This window comes from Rhea americana, unplaced genomic scaffold (genome assembly GCF_003343005.1).
Source record: "Rhea americana isolate MKP2758 unplaced genomic scaffold, rheAme1 scaffold_82, whole genome shotgun sequence".
Classification (NCBI taxonomy): Eukaryota; Metazoa; Chordata; class Aves; order Rheiformes; family Rheidae; genus Rhea; species Rhea americana.
The window spans coordinates 3362252-3383260 of record NW_028187001.1 but is presented as its reverse complement, the minus strand read 5'-3'; the positions used below and the strand labels follow the sequence as shown (position 1 = coordinate 3383260).

Here is a 21009-nt window from a genome sequence, read left to right as displayed (position 1 = left end):
TAGGACTGGTTTTAAAGTTTTTTTAAGCATTATTATGCAAACTAATCAAGGTGTTTAGGAGCCTTTTGCCATGTTTAGGCATTTTAGAAAATTCCTTCCTATTTCCTCACCCTTCATGTTTCAGAATATTTGTTCAAAAGCAATCCAACTAGAATTATTTGTTTACTTTTTTTTTTTTAACTCTATGCAAAGGAAGCTGATGTTTTCAGAATAGAAAAAAATCACAGTCGTAATTAAGTAATTCAAAAGATATATGGGTAAGAGAGTGGTACCTTAGATATAAAAATAAAAATTTTATAAAATATGTTAATTTCAGTTGAGGCATTTTTAGTTAATTTGGGATCATGTCGAGTATGTGTTACATAATGTGAGTTTAATAAAGTGCTTTTAAAAAARCTTTGAAAATGACCTTTGTGATGTTGAGCATTATAACAGAAAAGTATGCTGTTTTCTCCTCTCCCTTACTTCTCTGTCTGTGCTCCCTTTTGCTCTTGCTATTGTACTATAACTCTTTAGTATTCCATATCTGTCCTCGTGTAGCACCAGCTAGTCCTCTTAAATCTCCCTACAAGCCTTCCCCCACACGAAGCACAGACAGAAAGAAGGCGACTTCACCCTCCACTTCTGATGCCATGAAAGGGGCGACTGCAGCTGAAGTCACTCAGGTGAGTGAAGAATGGTTTTGGATTTCCCTTCTGGATAAGCTGGTGTGGCTTCTGTTTTCTTTCTTTCTTTTTTTTTTTTTTTTTTTTTTTTTTTTTTTTTTTTTTTTTTTAACTATAGATTCATAAAACTAAAGTGATGCCTCTTTCGTAAGAAACAGCAGTAAGAAAATGAGTCTTGCATGCCTCCGTTAGCTTCATGCTCCTGTTCAGCAACCTTTTAATATCTTCTTCTTTCTGGGAATCAATCAATCAGTGTTAAACAATGATGTTTGGAATGGCAACACCTTTATTTTCAGGGAWCTGATATTTCTGACACTGAAGTTTATGTTTCTGGACTTGCCTGTAACTTCTGCAAATGGGGATGACAAATGGGATGTTAGTACTGGGTATGAGTATAAGTTAATCCAGTCATATTGGTTAATTAGCAAGCTGCACATATTCTGGAAAGTTGCCAAGGATATTAGCAATGCCTCTGATTTATSCCAATTGTTTAACTCGCTCTGTATCAGCATCTTTAGATGCTGTTCACTTAGAATTTGCATTATTGATCTACTGTAGTTTCCAGAAAAGCAAAATCAAGTCATTTAGCTTGATTGGGTCTACGTAATGTAGGGTATATTTTAGAAAACTTACACTAGTGTTGTAAAACCAGTCACATAAAGTCCTATGTCTTGTAATAGTTAATATATACGGCAGAAGGATTCACACCATCTAAATGAGGTACAACAGAAGACAAAAGCTGGGAGCTGAAGTTTTGTACAGTGTCTTCCTCAGCGTGATTCTGCAGCCTTTCATCTAGCAGCATTTATGCGAAATGCCTAGATGTGCCACAGACCATGCCCRAGAGATGTTGCACATCAGTAGGATTTAGATAATTTTTAAAATTCCATCCCGTGCCCCCCCAGGACCTCCTGGGGAGASAGTGCTCTGTTGTGTTATTACTTATCTGCAACTTATATACCATRTCCATGCAAGACACAATTTTTAAAAAATATTTATTTAAAGTAAAAGATTATATACCCTAGTTGTAAGCTTTTCATCTTAAATATATGTTGTACAAATCTGGTTATATGCCGTCTTGTTAATAAAACTATCAAATGTGTTTGAAGTGTTGCTTCTAACTAAAATGAACTGCTTTTCTAGACCGAGAAGATAAAGAAAGAGAAGAGACCATCAACACCTGGTTCATCATCTGGTATGGGATCTCCTCTAAGAAGGTCTGATTCTCCTGCTGCCCTGTCTAGAAGATCTGCATCACCTGCAACACCTAAGTATGCCTTTCTTATTAGTAATCTAATACATGCAGAGAAGTTCTTGTTGCCTGTAAAGAAGCTGTAGATTCCTGAGGAACTTCCTTCAAAGCACTGCATGAAATACAAGTAATTTTAGTTCTTCATATAATACACCTTTAATAGATAGGTGTGTTATATATATGTATATACATACATATATACACACATACACACACACACACACATATATATATACAGAGAGAGATGTAGATAAATAGATATGTGTGTTAGTAAATTGTGCTAAGAGGCACTAGAGCCACTTCTCTGCCTTTTCTCAATCTTTAGAAATTATCACTGTGCATCTACTTTTTATTTGTTAACTTCTATTAAATTCTATTTAAGATTTAATGTATTTAATTTTAAAACATGCTTACGTGCTTTTGTTTTATTTGGTTTTGAGGAAATTCTGCCTAATGTGAAGAAATACACAGAATGTGAGCATTAATTTCAACATGTAAAATATGCATTTCCTTTTGCTGACATGASTGCCTGGATCCATAAATATGCTTACAATGCCTCATCTAAACRTGTAGTTTTAGTCTTTGTTTCTTTACAGACCTTTGTGTTTTCTTTCATACAGACTTGTGGACTGATAGCAGAGCTAGGCTTAATGGCAGTTAAGTTGCTTAATTATTTTTTGTGGRCATTCCGTGTACCAGAGCTTGAAATTCGCTAGTCTAAACCAATTTGTCTTCAGCTTCGTTAGAGCAGTATACTGTTTGGCTCAGGTGCAGAAGTACGCTGGAATAATCATGGTCTATGGTAGTTGTCTCATTTCCTTTTTTTTTTTTCTCCCTAAAGCTTTTTCATGAGCCCCACTCTTAGCTGTCTCCGAAATTATCTCCATTTCTCTGATTATAAATAGGATTTTTTTTACCTGAACCTGACTATGTTTTGAACCACTCTTACTAACCTCTGTTTTGACAAATTTCTTCTGCTTAAAAAAACCAGCTAACATTCCTTTTCTGGTTTGGCTTTGTGTGTGTAACCCTTTATAAAGGAAGATTTTTGTGTGTGAATCTGGTATTAGACAAAATATAGGAAACTGTCTGGCATGTGCTGATGGACTTCTTTCTATTCCAGAYGTATTCTTTCATGCATCTGTGAAATTGCTATTCTTGGTTCATATTTCCATTATGGGCCACAGATCCTTAAAATTTCAATATTACATGTATACAGTCATCAGATTCCAAACTATGTAATTCTGCGTGTAATGGAATGATATGAATTCATGTAACAGGAAATACTAATAGCTAATCAGCTGAGGAGCAACGTTTTTCATTACAGTTTTGAATAGATCTTTGTGCAGTGGCATTGCAAAATTTATAAAGAAAAGTTTGAGCAATAAAAATATATATTACTCTGTAAGTTGCTGGTATTCCCCTGTTCAGAGTGCAGATATTAGTGCAGTTAACTGATATAAAAGACATACCAAGAAGCTTTAACAGTTAAACAAAATCATTGGAGGGAAATGGATTGCTTACAATGGAGTATTTCATGATGGGCAGACATTGAAAAAGTTAGTATATCTCATTCTAGAGACACACTAAACAAAAAAAAAAAGATTTTGAGAAACAAACAGATGCAGAAAAGTTTGCCTAACTTTGATTCGTAGAACTAATTTCCATGAAACAGTAGGCAAAGATTGAGACTTTTTTCCCAGGAGATACTTGTATAAGGTTTGAGAACCATTTTCTAAGAAAATGTTTTAATGTCTGTAAGGAATATAAACTATTGTGCTTAGAGGAAGAAGCAGATACCGTATGGAGGAATTAAGAGGCCTGCTGGTGGTTTATTCTGTGATTGTGAGCCATAGATAGTTATTCCTTCCCCCTCCACCCCGTCTTCGTCCAGAGGATCTAGTTCTAACCACAGCTAGAAAAGAATTACTGAGCATTTAATCTTAACATGGCCCAATTAGAACACTGTCCTTGACCTTGAGAAATACACCAGATGGATTTAAATATGTTTGTTACTGACTCCAAAAAGATTCTGCTTTCACTCTTGAAAATTCTTCTAAGAAATAATAAAAAAAAAGAAACCCTGATTGGCATAATACATAAAAATACTCATTTCTTTATACAACTCAAATGACAGATGATGATCTGGCTGGTCATTGGATTTAAATGTAGGTAGTCAGGCTTTTGAAACTTTCTGTTAGATTGTCTAATCTTTCCTTTTCATTTTGAATTATCTGTAGAGCTTAAGAATATTTTGAATTCTCTTTCAGCAGCGAGCTAGAGGATGTTCAAGGTTTTGAACACATCTATAGTAATGCAGCTACCAAATAAAATAGTGATATTAAATAGAGCTATAGTGAATTTGTGTTCTTATAAATTTCTTAAAAGAGAAATGAAATTCTCTTTTTTCTGGCTGGAAAAGATCAAAACTAAATGTGAAAGAAAACTTCCTTTGAGAAAGAGAATAGAGCAGAAATGTGAGCGCCCGGGAGTYGTATTTGATCAGAGCAATCTCAGAGAGCTTGAGAACATGGAAGTCTTTAGTGTGATTTCAGCAGAGCTTTGGTTCATAGGAATAATAGGGAGAATGGAGGAAAAAAATGCAGCATTGAAAAATGCCAGAGCTGCTGACTTCTGATTTAAAATTAGCCATCTTAGCTGCTGTAACCCATGACCTGTCACGTACCTGGCTTTTAAAGCAAGCACACTGTTCTCTGCCTTGCTGCTGATGTTCAAAATTGGATGTGACCTCCGCCTCTGTAGTGCTACATGTATTTTWTTTTTGATGCTGAGCTAAAATAAGCTCAGGACTCCTCTTGCGCTGTTCCTGAGAYGTGCTTCTGCAGTGTGGGTTATTGCTGTCCCTCTTTAATTAAGAGGCATTTTAATTTAAGCACCYATGGATCCTCAGACCTGATAGAGATGCAGCGCTTGTGGAAGCCATGAGAATAGCTTCTTATCAGCTGCTGTCCCCATGTCAGCACAGGGGTGTAGGTGAGATAATTACAGCTGTTAAACTTATTTTGCACCTTTGAGAGGAAGATGCTTCCTGTACATCTATATTCTTTCCAATCTAGTGACTAAGATCAGCTAACTTTCAGATACCTAAGATGCTACAATTTCTTGAATTTTAGAGTGTCTTTTTCATAGTTCTCTGATCTTCATATTTTAAGGCACAGTTCTGTGTTCCCATATTCTAACCAGGATTTCATTACTACCCCTCCATTTTCTCCAAGGCAAAAAAATAAAACACTTTTAAACATTAAAAAAAATGTATAAAGGTACACTAGATGTTAAGCAGACCCATATGTTTATACATTTTTGTTAATGATCCCACTTTCTGTTTTCATAAGTTTGGCCTTTTCTTGTAAAAAGTGGCATCATCGAAATACTAGTAGGACCAAGGCTTTTTTCCAGTAACAATTTTGTCAGTGTTAAAAGTGCCAGATGACAAAATGTTTTTAAAAAGGTGGAAAACACTGTTCACTTATACTTTTTACTGGCATCAAATAAATGATTTGAAAATTTCTGAATAAAGAATCTTATAACTTTTCTCTACTTTCCACTCCTTACACTATGCTGTTGTCATTCTTGCAGTAAACTGTTTTTTTTTTCACATGCTTCTTTCTTTTAGTTGCTTTAAAACAAGTAAACCATACTTGTTCTTTCAGCAGTAAGAGCCTAAGAAAAGAATTCTRTAGGTCTAAAAGTTTAAAGCTGTATTACTTAATATATTTAGCACGTTTCATGTCCAACAGGTAATCTGTAGAGCCTGTCTGCTCACAATCACGATGCAGTGCAAGATTCATAGTTCTCATGACYAGACTCCATCCTACCAACCTCGTAAATTTAAACTGATTGTCATGTCTTTGTTAGAGAATAATTTCTTCTTTACTATTACTACAAATGACTCAGCCTTAGCTATAGGACTGTTTTGTTCCTCCTGTCACAACAAGTTAATTTAATAGCATTAAAAGTTAAATCAAAAGTTAAATTAAAAGCACTGCAAGAAATACGTGGTGAAGTTGGAAATGTAAAGCAAAGAGAGCAAGAAGGGACTACRCTTTGAAAAAGTGCCTGATTAACAAGCTTTGCTCAGGGCTTTGGAGAAGCATAAGAAAGGCTGTTTGCTATATTATTCACATACTTTTTATGAAATGTAGTTGAAAATGACTGTACCGATAAGGTGCAAGCGTAAGCCATACGCCCATATAAGTGGGGACATCAAAGTCTCTGTCCTCATCTTTAAGAGGGCCTGAGAATCCATCTCTATCTCAGAGAGGAGAAAACTAAAGACTGTGCTAAAAACAGACCAAACCAACCACAAACAAACCAATGTAATTCTCGTCTCCCATTGCTTCTATCTTTTACTAAAGTAAAAGATCTGGAAGTGCTGTGAATTTCCCTTTCCATACCTCCCAAAGCATGTTTCCATCAGGGAGCAGCAGCWGCAGTGGGGCGGGCAGGGACAGGGAACTCACCCACAGGGTCCCAGCCCACAGCACCCAAAAAGGTGGCCAGCACAGGTCTGGTGACAATGACTAGGGCCAGCCAAGAGGCTACGACAGCCAGGTAAGGCCATAGTAATGAGGCAGGTCTGAGGCCAAAACAGGGCATCGAGTCAGGATCAATAAGGTCCGAGGCCAGCTGTGGGCATACCTACAACGTAGCTTAGGCAAGGACCAAGGGCGAGGGCCTGAGCTTACACGGGGCTCCTGGGCAGAGGGTTCCTGAGTTGAACCCTGGATCTGGCTGGGCCAGTGGTTTCAGCAGGCCAAGGGCTTTTGGAGTCTGTGGTGGCTCTTGCGCGGAGCAAGAGAGCACAGACAGTGCAGTACTCTGTGATATTCGCCTCCCCTAAACTGGGCAGTTTTAAATGAGCTCCTTGTATTCTGGTGTCCTAACCTCTTTCAAATGCGTGATATGATGGAAAGAAACCTTTCTTTCCCTGAGTTTATCAGTTGAGGGGGAGGGGGAAAGACTCATAATTTTAATCATCTGGTCCATAACGTAAATGCTGTTTTGCTAGTAGTCTCTGGCCACACAATACTGTAGTTAGATATATACAAAAATTTTGCACTCTTGTCCACTAATTTTCAGCCATTCATAAATGTTCACATTTTTCATGCTTATGGTCTGTTAGGAGAAGTGCACAGTCCAGAAAACATCATGTTGTAGTACATGAAACTGTATATTGTGTAGATGAAAAAAGGTGATAAGGGATAATACATTTATATCATAATTGCATATCTGTAAGAGAGGTTATAACAGCATTTGTAATTTTCACCTTAATGTAAGATTATTTTTCTAATGGGACTCAACATTAATTACTTTTTCTTTTAAGATTGTAATCTCTTTTACCTCCTTAATACTTAGTCACATGGTCTTTCTTAACATTACAAGTATTTAATGTTAGTTACTGGTGCTATATAAATAATAAATAGTGTTTGTATATAGTTTTATGTTTCCCTGTAATCTGTTCTCTTTAATGTGCACATATTTTCACTGAATATCAAGTATCTTTACTCTTTCACTTTCAAAGAAGTGACTTCAGGGTTATCACACAATCTAAAGGATGCAGCATGCGAGCAGGTTATCAGCAGCACTGCTGGTGTGCAGTGCTGTTGCSACAAGTGCAGCCATGTAGAAGGTCCCAGAGCCTCAGTTTTGAGCCTTCGATCTGTTATCTTGATGCTGGTTAAAGCACTGAAATAGTGGGGCTGACTGCAGAATGATTTGAGCAGTTCTGTCTCCTTTTGCTCTTCCCAGCCTTATCCTGCTATATAGCAATACTTTATGCTATTTTAGAAAATCAAATACTATTAGAAAAAGACCATRTTTGAGAAGGCTGTATTCAGATGAAAGCATCACGTTACAACTCGTCGTAATTGCTCCAGACAGAAAGCAGTCATAGCTTTGCTTTAAATGCTGAGATGAGCTATTGAATACAATAACGTTGACAAAAATATTTATGAAATGGCACTTGTTAGTCCATGATATCATATTGCTTTCCCACAACTCAGAGAATATTTTTGATATTTTATATTAGACTTTCCTGYAATCATTTGCACTTGCTTGATAATTTCCTGCATTTCAGGTTCTGATTGTTTTGCCTCCAGCCTATTTTCTATGCAATATTGTGCAAAACTGCTGATATTACTGTGTAGACAGAGACAACAAGAAGAATCATATATATAAAGACAGAACTTCATTCCCAGTTGCGTAACGGACTCTTTGACTTTTGTTTTCCTCATCAGGACAGTTGCAAAGACTTATCCTCAGTCTCCCAAAAATGCCAAACAATATCCAGCTTCACCTGTGAAGCATCGTGCCACTTCTAATCTCAGCCAGGAAACTCCTAAAAAGAAAGCAGACAAGGAGAAGGAGAATATCAGTCATCAAAAATCCTCAGGAACACGCACTGATGAGGCAGGTCAGGCAGCTTCTGAGAAGCACGTGCCTTCTGCAGGAAAGACTGAAAATAGTGAAGGTGAGTTTTATTGCAAGCAAGATGCTGTGGGTCCATGAAACTTTTGAACAGTGGGGTTCTGTTCTTTTTGTGAAGCTGCTCAGTGAGGGGTTTGTGAGTACCTGTAAAGGTACCTAGTGGAACCAGTAATTTGTATGATTCTCACCAGGCAACCCATGTTTGGAGAACATTTGTTGCTAATGGAAATGTGAAAATGTTGAAATCCAGGGATACTCTTACTTATCCCATGCTTCATCTGCTGACGATGCTGATGCATGTCTAGGAAAAACAAGGATGGCTTAATAGTGTGAACTAGACCCATTTCAGCCACTATCCAAGCATCACAGTGCTGGGCAATCTCTCATTTCCCAGCCTATCTTTCCAATCTTGATGTTCTTCCAGGGAAGCTCACAGCAGGAACAACTGATGCAGAAGAAGCTTCAAAAATTCTAGCGGAGAAAAGGCGACAGGCACGCCTGCAAAAAGAACAAGAAGAAAGGGAGAGACAAGAAAGAGAAGAGCGGGAGAGGTATCTGTTAATTTGTGAAAATKTTATTATCTAATAATAATGTGTCTCTATTACTTGTACTGTGGACTATACTGRCACATGGTCCTTGCCCCAGAAGGTTTATAACCTGTATCATTGAAGATTCTAGAAACCGTTCTGAGAATCAAGACAGCTATTCAGCAGCTAACATTTAAGTCTTTATTTCTTTAAATTTTGACCCGTTATTCATTAGCGTCTTTTGCAGTCTTTGTCGAATAGTTAGAAACTAGTAGTTTTGCCCCCTTTAAGAAGCCTGAAGACACAATCATTCATCCAAACACTTCAAATGTGTCTACACTGCAGGACAGCGTGAAAATACTAAATCACTAAATCTGCTTGTCTAGATCAACTCTGTTTCTGCCATATTGTTATTGAGAATGGTGGAGAAAAAATCACCAGCTTCTGCCAATTTGGCCCAATTGAAATATTTCCTGAATTCCCAACATGCAAAGTTGAGAATGATCAGTAGCCAAAGCAGCTCCTGAATGAGATGACCAAGAGGCGTGATATCCCTTGCCTGGCCAGTGGCCACCACAGATTTAATGTGCCACTGCGCTTCATGGGMTCTGTTTGCAGCTACTTTTCCAGGCTATTTATCTTTAGCTGAAATGAAGGAAGGAAGTATTTACTTGTGTATGAATACCAGCATTCTGGGGTTGAAATGACATACAAGGGGAGAGGGACATTTTTACTTTTGAATCTTACAGAACATTATTTCTTTATATTCTATTTGAAATCAGAATTAGCATTTTTTTCTTTTTTCTTTCTTTAATCATCCTGTTCTTTTAAAGGGAAATATAATTTCTATGAAATACTTGATGAAAGGAAACCAAGATTGGAATAGAAGTTTAATGGCCATCTGAATTCTGGACGTGTGCAACCTCTTTGCTGTAGCTGTGCATTTCCATAAAAGTGTGTGCTGGTGCATTTATTAGCCGATGCCAATTGTGTGCCAAATATATAATAGGATTCATACTAAACAAGGTGAAACATTTTTAAAATGGTATGTTCTTGCAGGCTTGAAAGAGAAGAGCAGAAAAGAAAGGCAGAAGAAGAAAGACTTCGTCTAGAGGAAGAAGCTCGTAAGAAAGAGGAGGAAAGAAAACGTGAAGAAGCAGCAGCTAGAAAAAAGGCAGAAGAGGAAGCCAGGAGGAAAGCCGAGGAGGAGCAAATGTTAAAAGAAAAGCAAGAAAAAGAGCTCCAAGCCAAACTTGAAAAACAGGTATCATCTCAAATACAAATATGAAACTTCTTGTATTTCAGAAGGTTATTATTGTCGTAACTCTCCAACAATAATATGGATATATCCTTATATACTATATAAGATAGTATAGTATCTGGTAACCTGCCTGAAATAATGGACTTATCRTATTTTACACATTTTGATTAGAAGGAAGAAGCAGAAATCAAAGCCCGTGAGGCAGCTGAACAACTTCGTCTTGAAAGGGAACAAATTATGCAGCAAATTGAGCAAGAAAGACTGGAGCGGAAGAAGGTAGCTATTTGTTTCTCATTTAAGATAATTATTTCATTTCTTATTTAAATTCAAAAACCCAGAAATTTATCCATTAGTATCTACAAATAATAATCTGGACAAGATTACAGATCACTATTTTTGCCTCGTTTAATATATGTTCCTTGCAAGTTTTAAAACTTACACAAGAAAAGCTCCATGTTTTTAATTGAAAAAGTTAATGTGATTAAAAACAAGTTTCCTCCCACTTGGCTTGTCTATAGTCATGTATATTATGCAGTGGCAGCATGAGTATCTGGCTACCACTGTAACTGTTCCTGCACAAGGAAATGGCTGCAGCTGCATAATTTAGCTTTACATACAGGAAAGAGGTTACAACTGCAGAGCTGCAGAGTACAGAAACTCTGGTTGTAAAAGGTCTTTTTTCTGCGTATGTTATTCCAGTGTGGTTTTTTTTTTTTTTTAACTGTTTACCACTGTGCTGGAGGCATGTTGCAGATTAGGATATCAAACTAAAACAACTTTAAATCTGAACATTTCCTTTCACTCTGATGCAAAGATGTAAGATTTTTGGGGAGATTTTTAAGGAACAAAGAATTAAAAATCAATTTTAGGATAACACATAGCACATTTCTATCAGGAATAACTTCAAATACTTYTTTTTACTCCTCCATTCAAGAAAGCCTAACTGTTCTAAAAGCAGCCATTTGGAAATAGTTGGAAAAGCAACTAGATGGAAATGATAGTAGTTGTTAAATAAATGTCTTGTTTTGGAACAGAGCAGAACTAATGACTGCAAACACCTGATGTTAAAATGCTTATCTGTTTTTTAATCTTTTGTTTTCTTTGTTTTCTTTATTTATCGTCCCTTTTTCAGGAGAGGCAGGGATGAAGTCATCATAGTAGAGAARTATCTTATCAGTCTGTCAAGTTAARTATGTCACCTGCCTTCTAATGCTCTAGTTTATTTTGATTTCTAGAGAATAGATGAAATAATGAAGAGAACAAGAAGGAGTGAAACACCAGAAATAAAGGTATGAACAGTGTGTTTTGAGGGGCTTTGGGGGACTTTTTTTTTTTAATCTACAATCCGTATCTGAAAATTGAACCATATTAGTGGGTAAACTTAGGTGTACTCTATCCCCAAATCTTAGGTGCATTTTAGAGCTAAGAGTGACTGTTCCTGTGTCACAGTTACTGTTGTGCTACTGCTGTGGAGACCCAGCTTTGTGCAAGTGTTGTAGACTCACCGTGCTCACTGCCTAATGAGGTGGGTAGAGCCCAGTCCTTGACAGTAGTACTTGGTGCTGAAGMTGTAGCATCTGCTGATGTCATGGATCTTCTCCAGCATTGTATCAGSCAGTGTGAACTGGTTACTCAGCTCCCTGTGCTAAGCCTGCCAGGAACATAGGATTGCAAACAGGGGAGAAGTTTTCACTTCTATTTTTTGTTTTCTACTAAGGAAACTATCTCTTCAGTTACTTTAATAAGCTCTCTGACCTTTCAAATTTTTTTTTAATAAAAAAAAATCCTATGCTTAAAAAAATATATCCTCTATTGCTGTTGGACCCACCTGCCTGTCACAGGCACTCTGCCAAGTTCTGAGTCCCATCAGTTCCATGAAGTTGCAGTCCTTCATCTAATACAGTTGATTTATTACTTGATTACAGAAAGAGGAGCCAAAACTGGAGATACCATCAACTTTGAATGTGGAAAAGCAACCAAAAGCCCTTGTTCTCAGCCAACCAGGTAAAACTTGCCTTATTTTTCTGACTTGTTTTCACAGTTAGTTCTTTTAAGGGATTTGTAGTCTCAGATAGAGCACTGTATTATCACAAGTTCTTAGCTTTCATCTCAAAAAGGAACAGCTACATTTGTGTGAATGTTTCGAATGCTAGAAACTAGAGGCTTACCTTTTGTTTTGCTCCTTAAGTAGCAGCAGAAGAAAGCTTCTACTCTACACAGTACCTGAGACAGTATTTATGTAAATGAGAAGTTCTAGCCTGCGGATTGATTTGGTTGCTGCGTTCTACATTCTAGTTTTGTAGATACAAAATTTTGCACATAGCCAAATTTGCAAGTTTTTTATAACATTTTTCTAAAATTCTTGCATTTGATATGACTTGATGAAAGCAGCATATGTATTTTAAGAATTATCAAAAAAAAGAAAAGGTAGCTGTGGGATTTATATATATTGTATTTATTTGCACCAGCTGAAGGCTTTTATTATGTGGTATAAAACATACATTCTCTTCTGGCTTCTTTAAATTAAAAAAAATAGCATAAAGAGCAATTTTAGAGGGGAAAGRAAGATTGGCAATATAGTGCAATGAGTCATAGATAAAATTAACTCCTCCTGTATTGTCAGTTCTCCTTTTCTACTCTATCTATAACTTAAGAGGATTTGTGATTTTTTTTTTTAACAATTTAAATAAAGGTATTGCTACTGTCATATTTTCAAACCTTCTTTTTTTCAGAGATCAATGGATTGGCAACCTGCCTGAAAAATAAAAGCTCAGAAACTGCTGCCTCTGTAATCCCTTCCCAAGATGTAGTTGCTAATGGACTTAAGTCAGTCTCAGGACTTATTCAGCTGGAAGCTGTTGATGGGAAAACTAACAGCACAGAAGATTCAACAGATGAGGTTCAGTCTATGGATGTGAGGTACAGACCATATCTACTAGTAGAAATTGTGGAATTCATATTAGCCACGTTTGAAGTTTTCAGTTTTATTTGTTAATACTCATTACTTCTTGCCTACCCCACGATGTGTCAGTCTGGTGTCTGCTGTTTGCTGTACTCCCACTGATAATACACGCTGTCAAGATGCAAAATGTTAGTTTCAGACTAGAGTCGGCAGAGCTTCATATCACTCTCACACACTGAAAAAACTACTGAAAGCCTTCAATGGTTCTTACTTACTGATTTCATACAAATTTGCCCAAACCTTTCAGATTGTTCTGAGAATTCAGGATGCAGTACTGTGAAAGTAATTACTGTAGATATTGTTCAGGTGCCACCCGTTTTTTATTTGTGTCAAAATTGCATGAACTCCATATAAACAGAGTAAAATACTAAATTCATAATTATTTTGATGTGTTTAAATTGAACAAATGTATGGAAATCAGTAAATAACTTCCTGGGTTTTAATACTGTTGGATTTTGATGGGAAGATTAGCTTGAAAGAAGGAAGTTGATAATCTAAGGTTGCTATGGGAAATCTAGCTCTGAATTTTAAACATGGAATTTTGATACTGTAGTTCCCTAATCAGCAAGCCAAATTAATCCCTTATACTGTTTCAGTACTTCCAATCTGCACAAGAACGTAAGAAATGCCATACGGGGTGAAACCAGAGGTCCCTCTAGATTATCACTCAGTCTCAGGGAACAGCAATAAGAAAAATAGTTACATAGAGCACCTGGACCCAGCCACTTTCTGCAATCCAAGACCACACAGAGGTATTGTTTGAGGGATATCGGAAGGTACATCTTTCCCTTTCTAATAGCCACTGATGGACCTGTTGCCGATGAGTTTGTCTAAATCTTTTTGAACTTCCTGATACTATTTGCGTACATGTCCTCATCTAGCAGCAGGTCCCATGGCTCAGTCACACTAGGAAAAGTATGTTCTTTGATCTGTGTTAAACCCAATCTCCTGCTAGTGTCATTGAGCACCCCCTAGTTTTTGAGTTGCAGGATTTGATGCACAGTAATTCTGCTCTCAGCCTACTTACTAGCTTCATGGTTTTAGAAGTCTTAGTGAAACCTTGTCTCTGCCTTCTACTCTCCAAACTGAAATCTGTCCCAGAGTTCCTAGTCTCAGCAAGGGATCAGCTGCTTGCAACACTTGTTAGATTAAATTTTCTGGGATTTCTATGTCTGAAGTATATCACAAGATCTTAAGAAATGTATTTTTATTTAGACTGTGAAATGTGAGTACTTTAGGTAAAGGTTGCAAGATCAGGATGATAATTTGAAAGCTGTAATAAAAATAGTATATTTAAGTAACAGAATAATGCAGATACTGAAATAATGGCTGTTCAATGATTGTCCAATAAACCACCAGGTATTAACTACCAGAAATGTATTCTTAGGAGACAAATGTTCATGTCACACAGCCACTAYAAACATTAATTTTTAAGGAAAAATCTCTTCTTGTTTAGAGTGGGGTATATTTTAGGTAAAGGCTTGCCACAACTAGCCTTAATATATATAGTCTTTTTTTTTCTGTCAGAATAATTTGATTTTTGCTTAATGAAAAGTCACACACTCTTGTTTCTTCATCTTCTTTCTTTTATCTTTTGTATAGCCCAGTTTCAAAAGAAGAGCTCATCTCTATCCCTGAATATTCACCCATGAATGAACTCATGCCCAGTGTTTCTTTGGACCAAAATGGGACAAGTAATGCCAAGGCTCTTGAAGATCTTTTGGATTTTACAGGCCAAGCTACTTACTCCAAAATATCCAGTGAAACGATTAGCCTAGATGACTGTAACAAAAACTTGATTGAGGGATTTAACAGTCCAGGACAGGAAAATACACTTAATTCTATCTGTTGACAACCTCACTTTTCTGCAAAACAGATAAAGGTACAGTATTGTGATAAACACCTTAGATACGACAACTTGCTGTGATTACTTACGAGCTTTCTAGAAGAATGTATCAAGGATAAACAGCATACGTGGAGAGAAGAAGAGAGATGGTCTCCAGGATATTTAAATTTAGCATAATCTTTCATATTTGCAGCTCTTCTTAAGTTGGCATTGTATGTGAGCTGAGCACATCATAGCAACTGAAAGTATCTGATAAATTAAAATACTTCATTTATCCATTCAGAATATAGTGAGAAGCAAGTTGCTCTTTCTCTTCACTAATTATATACTTTTCCTACAAGTCTTTGGAGCCCATTAGCATGAAGAAAGCAGTTAAAATTTTGTTGGGCAAACCTAGAAAATGGTAATTATTGTTGCTACTTACCCTTTTTCACTGCTGTAATACTTGCAGCATGATGTAGAATAATTTATCCTGGAAAACCAGCAAATTACATGGAAAAAGTATAGTACAATTTAATGACAGTTTTAAAATACAATGCCACAGACAATTGTAATAAAGAATGTATTCTAAATTACAAAAATGAAGCCATCTAACTTGCATAGCTGACTTGGTTTTCTTTTCTTCTGTTTAATTGACAGAGGCAGAAGTTTGTGGAGGATGTCTATCCCTGTGATGCTACTGGCAGTAAAATAAGAGCTTGTCACTTGAAAAAGCTTCTGCAGTCCTTGAACACTGGATTTCAAATAATCAGAGTGGAATATAACTTTGTCTTCCCATGGAATACGTTGAATAACTGGCTGCTTTTGGTAGAAACCAGTGATTTAGAGCCATGGTAGTTTCAGGGAAGACTTGAGTGTGCATTAGAATTCGAGCTTTAGCTGCTAATAAAGCACTTATTTCTTCTTTTAATTTAAAATTCATCTGAACATGTCACTGTGATTTATTTTCACTGTGCATTTTATTTTACAGTCATTCTTACTTAAGTTTTCTTGTTCATCTATTTAGATCTTTTTCTTGTAAATAATGATGAGATTTGCCCACAGTGCATTGAAGTGAAATATACTGTATTTTAGTTTTGTGCCTTTTTTTTTTCCTCTGTTAATAAGGACTTCTTGGCAACTTTTATGCAGGTGTATAATTCAAAGCTATAGCTGAAGAGGCATGAAAAGTATACAACTGCTGGAATCAAAAAGCCTTCTTATTAACTGTGGAGTGTAGGAGTTATCCCGTTATGATTATGTTGCCATTTTTAGTTACTAGTGGCAGTTACTGGTTAATGCTAATAGTCCTGGAGCGACTATCACTTATGTGTTAAAATCATACTTGTTGTAACACCTGTAAACAATGTAGGCAAAATGCCTAGTATAATCCCTTAATATGTATTGTATTACTGTAGTAGATCCAAATGAGTATGTCAAGGGGGTCAGATAACGCGTTAATCTTCGGAGACACAGACACTTGGTTAATACCAGCAGGCTTTCAATCATGTGGAGAAATATTTTGTCTTCCTATAGGCTCAGCAACAACAAAATATAGTTAGCAGCAAAACAATATAAAAATGTTGCAGCAGAACTACAAGAGCAGAGAGAGACACAGTGAACACTGCTAGCCTCCTTAATATTCTATAAGCATCTRTATGGAAAAATTCACATCAAGAATGTATAATGTGTAGACATTATGTGCCATACAATATTAATTTGATTTCTGTTGGTGAACTATGATAAGTTTTATGCTAGATCATGTGCTGCTTTGAGGACATTTTTGTCCAGTTCCTTATTTAAAAAAAATTTAAAAAAAAAGAGAGAGAAGAAAGAAAGAAATATACAAATCTGCTTGGAAAAAAAAACACAAAAAAGTGAAAACTTTTTTTTTTTTTTAATATGTAAGAGAGTTCACAGTATAGCCTGAACTCACTTGTAGCCCTGTTCTTGTGCTTTTCAAAGCCAGCAACAGGAAAGTAACCAATGAAATTGTGTGTGATAAAGAAAGCATACCTACAACAGTACAGCTCTATTTATGTTAGTGTACTTCAGAAAAAACAATTCTTTTGACTGTGCAGTAAGCTGTAGCATGATACTGTGTCTTCCAAATTAGTCCTACATTTATTTCTTAAATAAAAAACAAACAAAAATGAACTGTTTGTTTTGCTGTGATACATTGTGTTTGACAAATGTCACATTATATTTTATTACGGTGTCATTGTATAACCTGTAGATTTCTTCATTTGCATGACATGTATAGCATGTATAAAGGTTAAATACATTTTCATTTATGAAACTAAATTGTTTCATAGCTTTTTTTTAACTCATAGCAAAAATATGACAAACTTAAAATACATTCTAATTTGTTCTGGGGTGCTTTTGGAGGAAGGGAGTCATACTGCATGAAGCACTAGTTCTTAGAACCTCAAAATACTTAACTGTTGTTTTCTTGGCAATATAATAATTTGCTTTCTGACATTTCACCAGTACGTAGAAGAAGTGTAGACTGGTGGCAGAAGATCYGTGAAGTGAGGGCTCCAAACTATGGCATCCAAAATGCTAGTGGCATGAAGCCAYTTCAATGCAATATGTAACCCACATTCTGCTCTGTGGGGCAAAGAAAACAAAGAAAAGAAAATTTGGGAGGCCTGCCCCCAACGGGATGTGGTCCCACTGGATGTTGTTCTGTCCACTGTCTTAGCTGTGTGTTATCCATTAYGTAGAAGTATATATAAATGCTAAACTTATCTTCAAGCTAAATACACATAGTACTGTTTAGAAACAGACCAGCTTGGAGTTGTTATTAGTATTCTAGTGAAGGTTATGGAGAAGGATCAGCATAATTTATTTTTCATAAAATCACAACTTCAATGAAAATTCAAAGTGAGAAAATCTGCTTTTATATTGTGTGTGTATATATACGTGTGTGTATGTTTGAGTGTGTGTATATATATGTATATCTAGTACTAGTACTTTCTRTGGTGACACTTCATCTCTCATTTTGTTTTGGATTATTCATTTTTTCACTCAGTTATTAAGATTAAAGGAGGGAAAACAAGTGAGTATTCCTATAATAAAAAATATGCAAGAACATTTTTTAATTTGCTTTCAGATATAACCTTAAAATTTGGCTGAATATCTTGAGCAAGTACCATCATTTGAGAGGTTAAATTACTCTTCCTTTTTGCTTTTGATGATACAACTTCTTTGTACCAATATTCGTGTTTGCTGCTGATTCAGGTCTGCACAGTGAACTTACTTTGACAGTGGTCCTGAAACTGCAGTGAAGGACTGCTAGTGATTCACATGAATCCTTTGCAGAACTTTTCTGATATAAAGCATTTGAGGACCAAGCTGTGAGAAGAAGCAAGAGAAAAGAGAATAAAGAAATGATTCTTGAATGGATGTCTTTCATAAAGCAGTCTGTAAAACAGGAGTGTCAGGAAACCACTGAAACAGAATTCTGACGAACTAATTAAAACACAAGAACTGCATTACTAAAGCAAAACAATAGAAAGCTTACACAGTTAGACCAGTACATGATATATGCTAGTAACATATAGTGCTAACACACAGCACAATGAAATAATGTCAATGTAGCGATCTTATGCAATAAACACAAAGAAGAATCTGACATTGTTACCATCCTTTCCAAGATCTATTTTCTCTAACTTGTATAACTAGCAGTAAGTTTTTAAAGTAATAAATAACGTATGTATCTAAGGTAACTGGGCGTCACAGTAACTGTGGTTAGGATCAGCATTTTATGTGGAATTGCTCGGGGCAATGACACCCAAGCTTGTCTTGAGCCTGGCAAAGGCCTGTAGCAGCCTCCATGGCTCTTGGCTCCCTTGTGCTTGTTTCAAAACCAGATGGCATTGGGGTTGGGGGGGGGGGGGGGGGGCTCTGCCCTTGAGCCTACCTTTTCAGTTCATGGTAAAGAGGACAAAAGAGGAAAAAGTCATCCTTGCTCCTGTAAACATACAAATTACGTATGTGGAAAAAAGCAACAGAAGCTGCACAGGATACTGTTGAGCAGAATTGGGATCTTCCCTTTGCCACTGTTCAAAAAGTGAGTCCTTGCTTCCCACCTCACTGAAGCTCCAGCCTTGCTTGTGTGATGGGGGTCAGGGATGAGGCAGAAGCCAGGAAAAAAAAAAAAAAAAGCTCCTGTTACCCACAGCCAGCTGGAGCATGGCAGGACTGTCCAGCCTCATGTTTCACATATGAAGTCGAGCAAGTGGCTGGCCAGGTCGGGTGCCATTGCAACCACCACACTCATATTTCTCAGTGTGGCACTGCAGCTCTTTTGCTGCTCCATGACCTCATGTACCCAAGGTAGCACAGAGGCCTCATCTAGGATSAGTCGTGGCCAGTCAGAGGGGCATGGGATCCCCAGGGCAGCACTGCAGCTGCAACGCTGCACAGCAGCCTGGAAACCCTCACAGAAGATGTATTTTCCCTTAAAGCCTTGAATAGTGGTCCCATCCCTGTATCACATGCCCTATTGTGAAGCTGCATCCCCTCATCCTAAAAAATCCTGTATGGAGCCCCCTGCCATGAGTCAGGAGAGGTTAAGAAGTTTGCTTTAAGCTCTAAAGTGTACATTCGTAGTAGGTACCTTCTCATTAAACTAGCTGACATTCAGCTTGTGCTCTGTCCTTTCAGGACGACAACTGTGAGACCACTGAGCAGCTGCCTCGGTTGGCAAAGGGACACTGAGCTCTTGCAGTGTTGTCCACTGAGGGGGCGTTTGCAAATAGCAGCTGTAGCACTGCTCCCATGAGTAACTAGTTTCTTCTGTATCTTACCTATTCAAAAGGTCTTAACATGTAAAGAGTTTAATACTCAAGAGCCAAAGGCTATTTACTTTGTGAGATTCATTTTTTTGTTTTCTCTCATCCACTGCCCACATGCTGTACTGGAAAAATAAGAACAAAGCTGTCTTTTAAGCTGCAGACAAATAAGTACGTTCAGTGGGGATATACACTTCTCTTTCTCCTGCGTTAGTGGTGTGCAGATCTTTCTCCTTCCACCCTTCCCTCCCTCCTATACAAGAACAGTGTAGACTGAAAAACAGTCTCCCTTTACTTCCATTTTAGAACAATACTCAAGCTGTTGGTTGCCTCCAGAAACAGCATGGAGTGGTTATTGTCCTATGCTGCCTCTGTGTGTGGGTGTAAATTTGTGTAAGTTACCTGACATTTTGGGATGTGGTTTTCCAGTATTAATATTAAATTCTGGAAAAAATATTAGTGTTGGGCCACTATGCTAAAATCTGGAAAATATGGCGATTGATTTTATTACTAAAAACAATTTTCTCTGGATTTTTTTTTTCCATATTTAGAAAAACAGTTTAAATACATTCAATCTGTCAGGAATACATAAACTTTAAAACCATAGAAATCCTAAGATATTTGAATGCATTTTTATTGCTATTAGTAACAGTAATACTGCTCCAGAATATTGCAACCCACAATGTTCTTCTCTCATCCACTTTTTTATCCCATCATTTATCTTATCCTCACACTCTTCTACAGCTGAAAATTAAGTGGTGCTGTTCATTCCATTGGTCACTTTAACTTGTCTATTGAAGTAACAAAGCCCTTAAATATAAGAGAAAAGATGCTTAAGCTTTTAAAATTATTGTCTAAAATGTAAGAGAATGGTTTCTTGACCACCAGAACAATTTTTGATGTTTGTTTGCTTCTTAACTGCTTTTTGCTTTAAAATAATGATGGGCATGAGCCAAATACAGATTATTTTTTAGCCAAACTTGTGAAACTGAGTGAGTTAGTTGTCTAGTATATTTGAAGTTAGGTTTGTCATATGTCATGTTCCTTCTTTTCCATATTTAAATACATGTAAAAGTTAGATGTAAAACCTGTTTTGCCATATAGATGAATATTTCAGTTATTCTAGGAATTTATATTTCTGTAAATTCCTTTAATTTGAGGTATTGTAATTGCAAGACCTGTTAGAGCTTCTTCCTGTTTTGTTTTGTTTTCCTTCCCTCCATCTCAATTTATATATCTAACTAGAATGCTTTTGGCTTGCTCCTCTCAAT

General features: G+C 36.7%; 1 protein-coding gene across 1 annotated transcript in view; it reads left to right on the top strand.

Moving 5' to 3' along the window:
• MAP7D2 (MAP7 domain containing 2) overlaps positions 1–17092 on the top strand; it is an 83197-nt gene extending 66105 nt beyond the window's left edge. Inside the window, exons 8-18 of the mRNA XM_085323164.1 lie at positions 517–665; positions 1809–1936; positions 8175–8407; positions 8789–8915; positions 9951–10155; positions 10324–10428; positions 11388–11441; positions 12078–12156; positions 12885–13071; positions 14717–14996; positions 15600–17092. Coding sequence (XP_085179290.1) covers positions 517–665; positions 1809–1936; positions 8175–8407; positions 8789–8915; positions 9951–10155; positions 10324–10428; positions 11388–11441; positions 12078–12156; positions 12885–13071; positions 14717–14966 — 1517 coding nt within the window. The 3' untranslated portion in view covers positions 14967–14996; positions 15600–17092. The remainder of the gene's footprint in view (positions 1–516; positions 666–1808; positions 1937–8174; positions 8408–8788; positions 8916–9950; positions 10156–10323; positions 10429–11387; positions 11442–12077; positions 12157–12884; positions 13072–14716; positions 14997–15599) is intronic.
• Positions 17093–21009: the final 3917 nt, after the last annotated feature.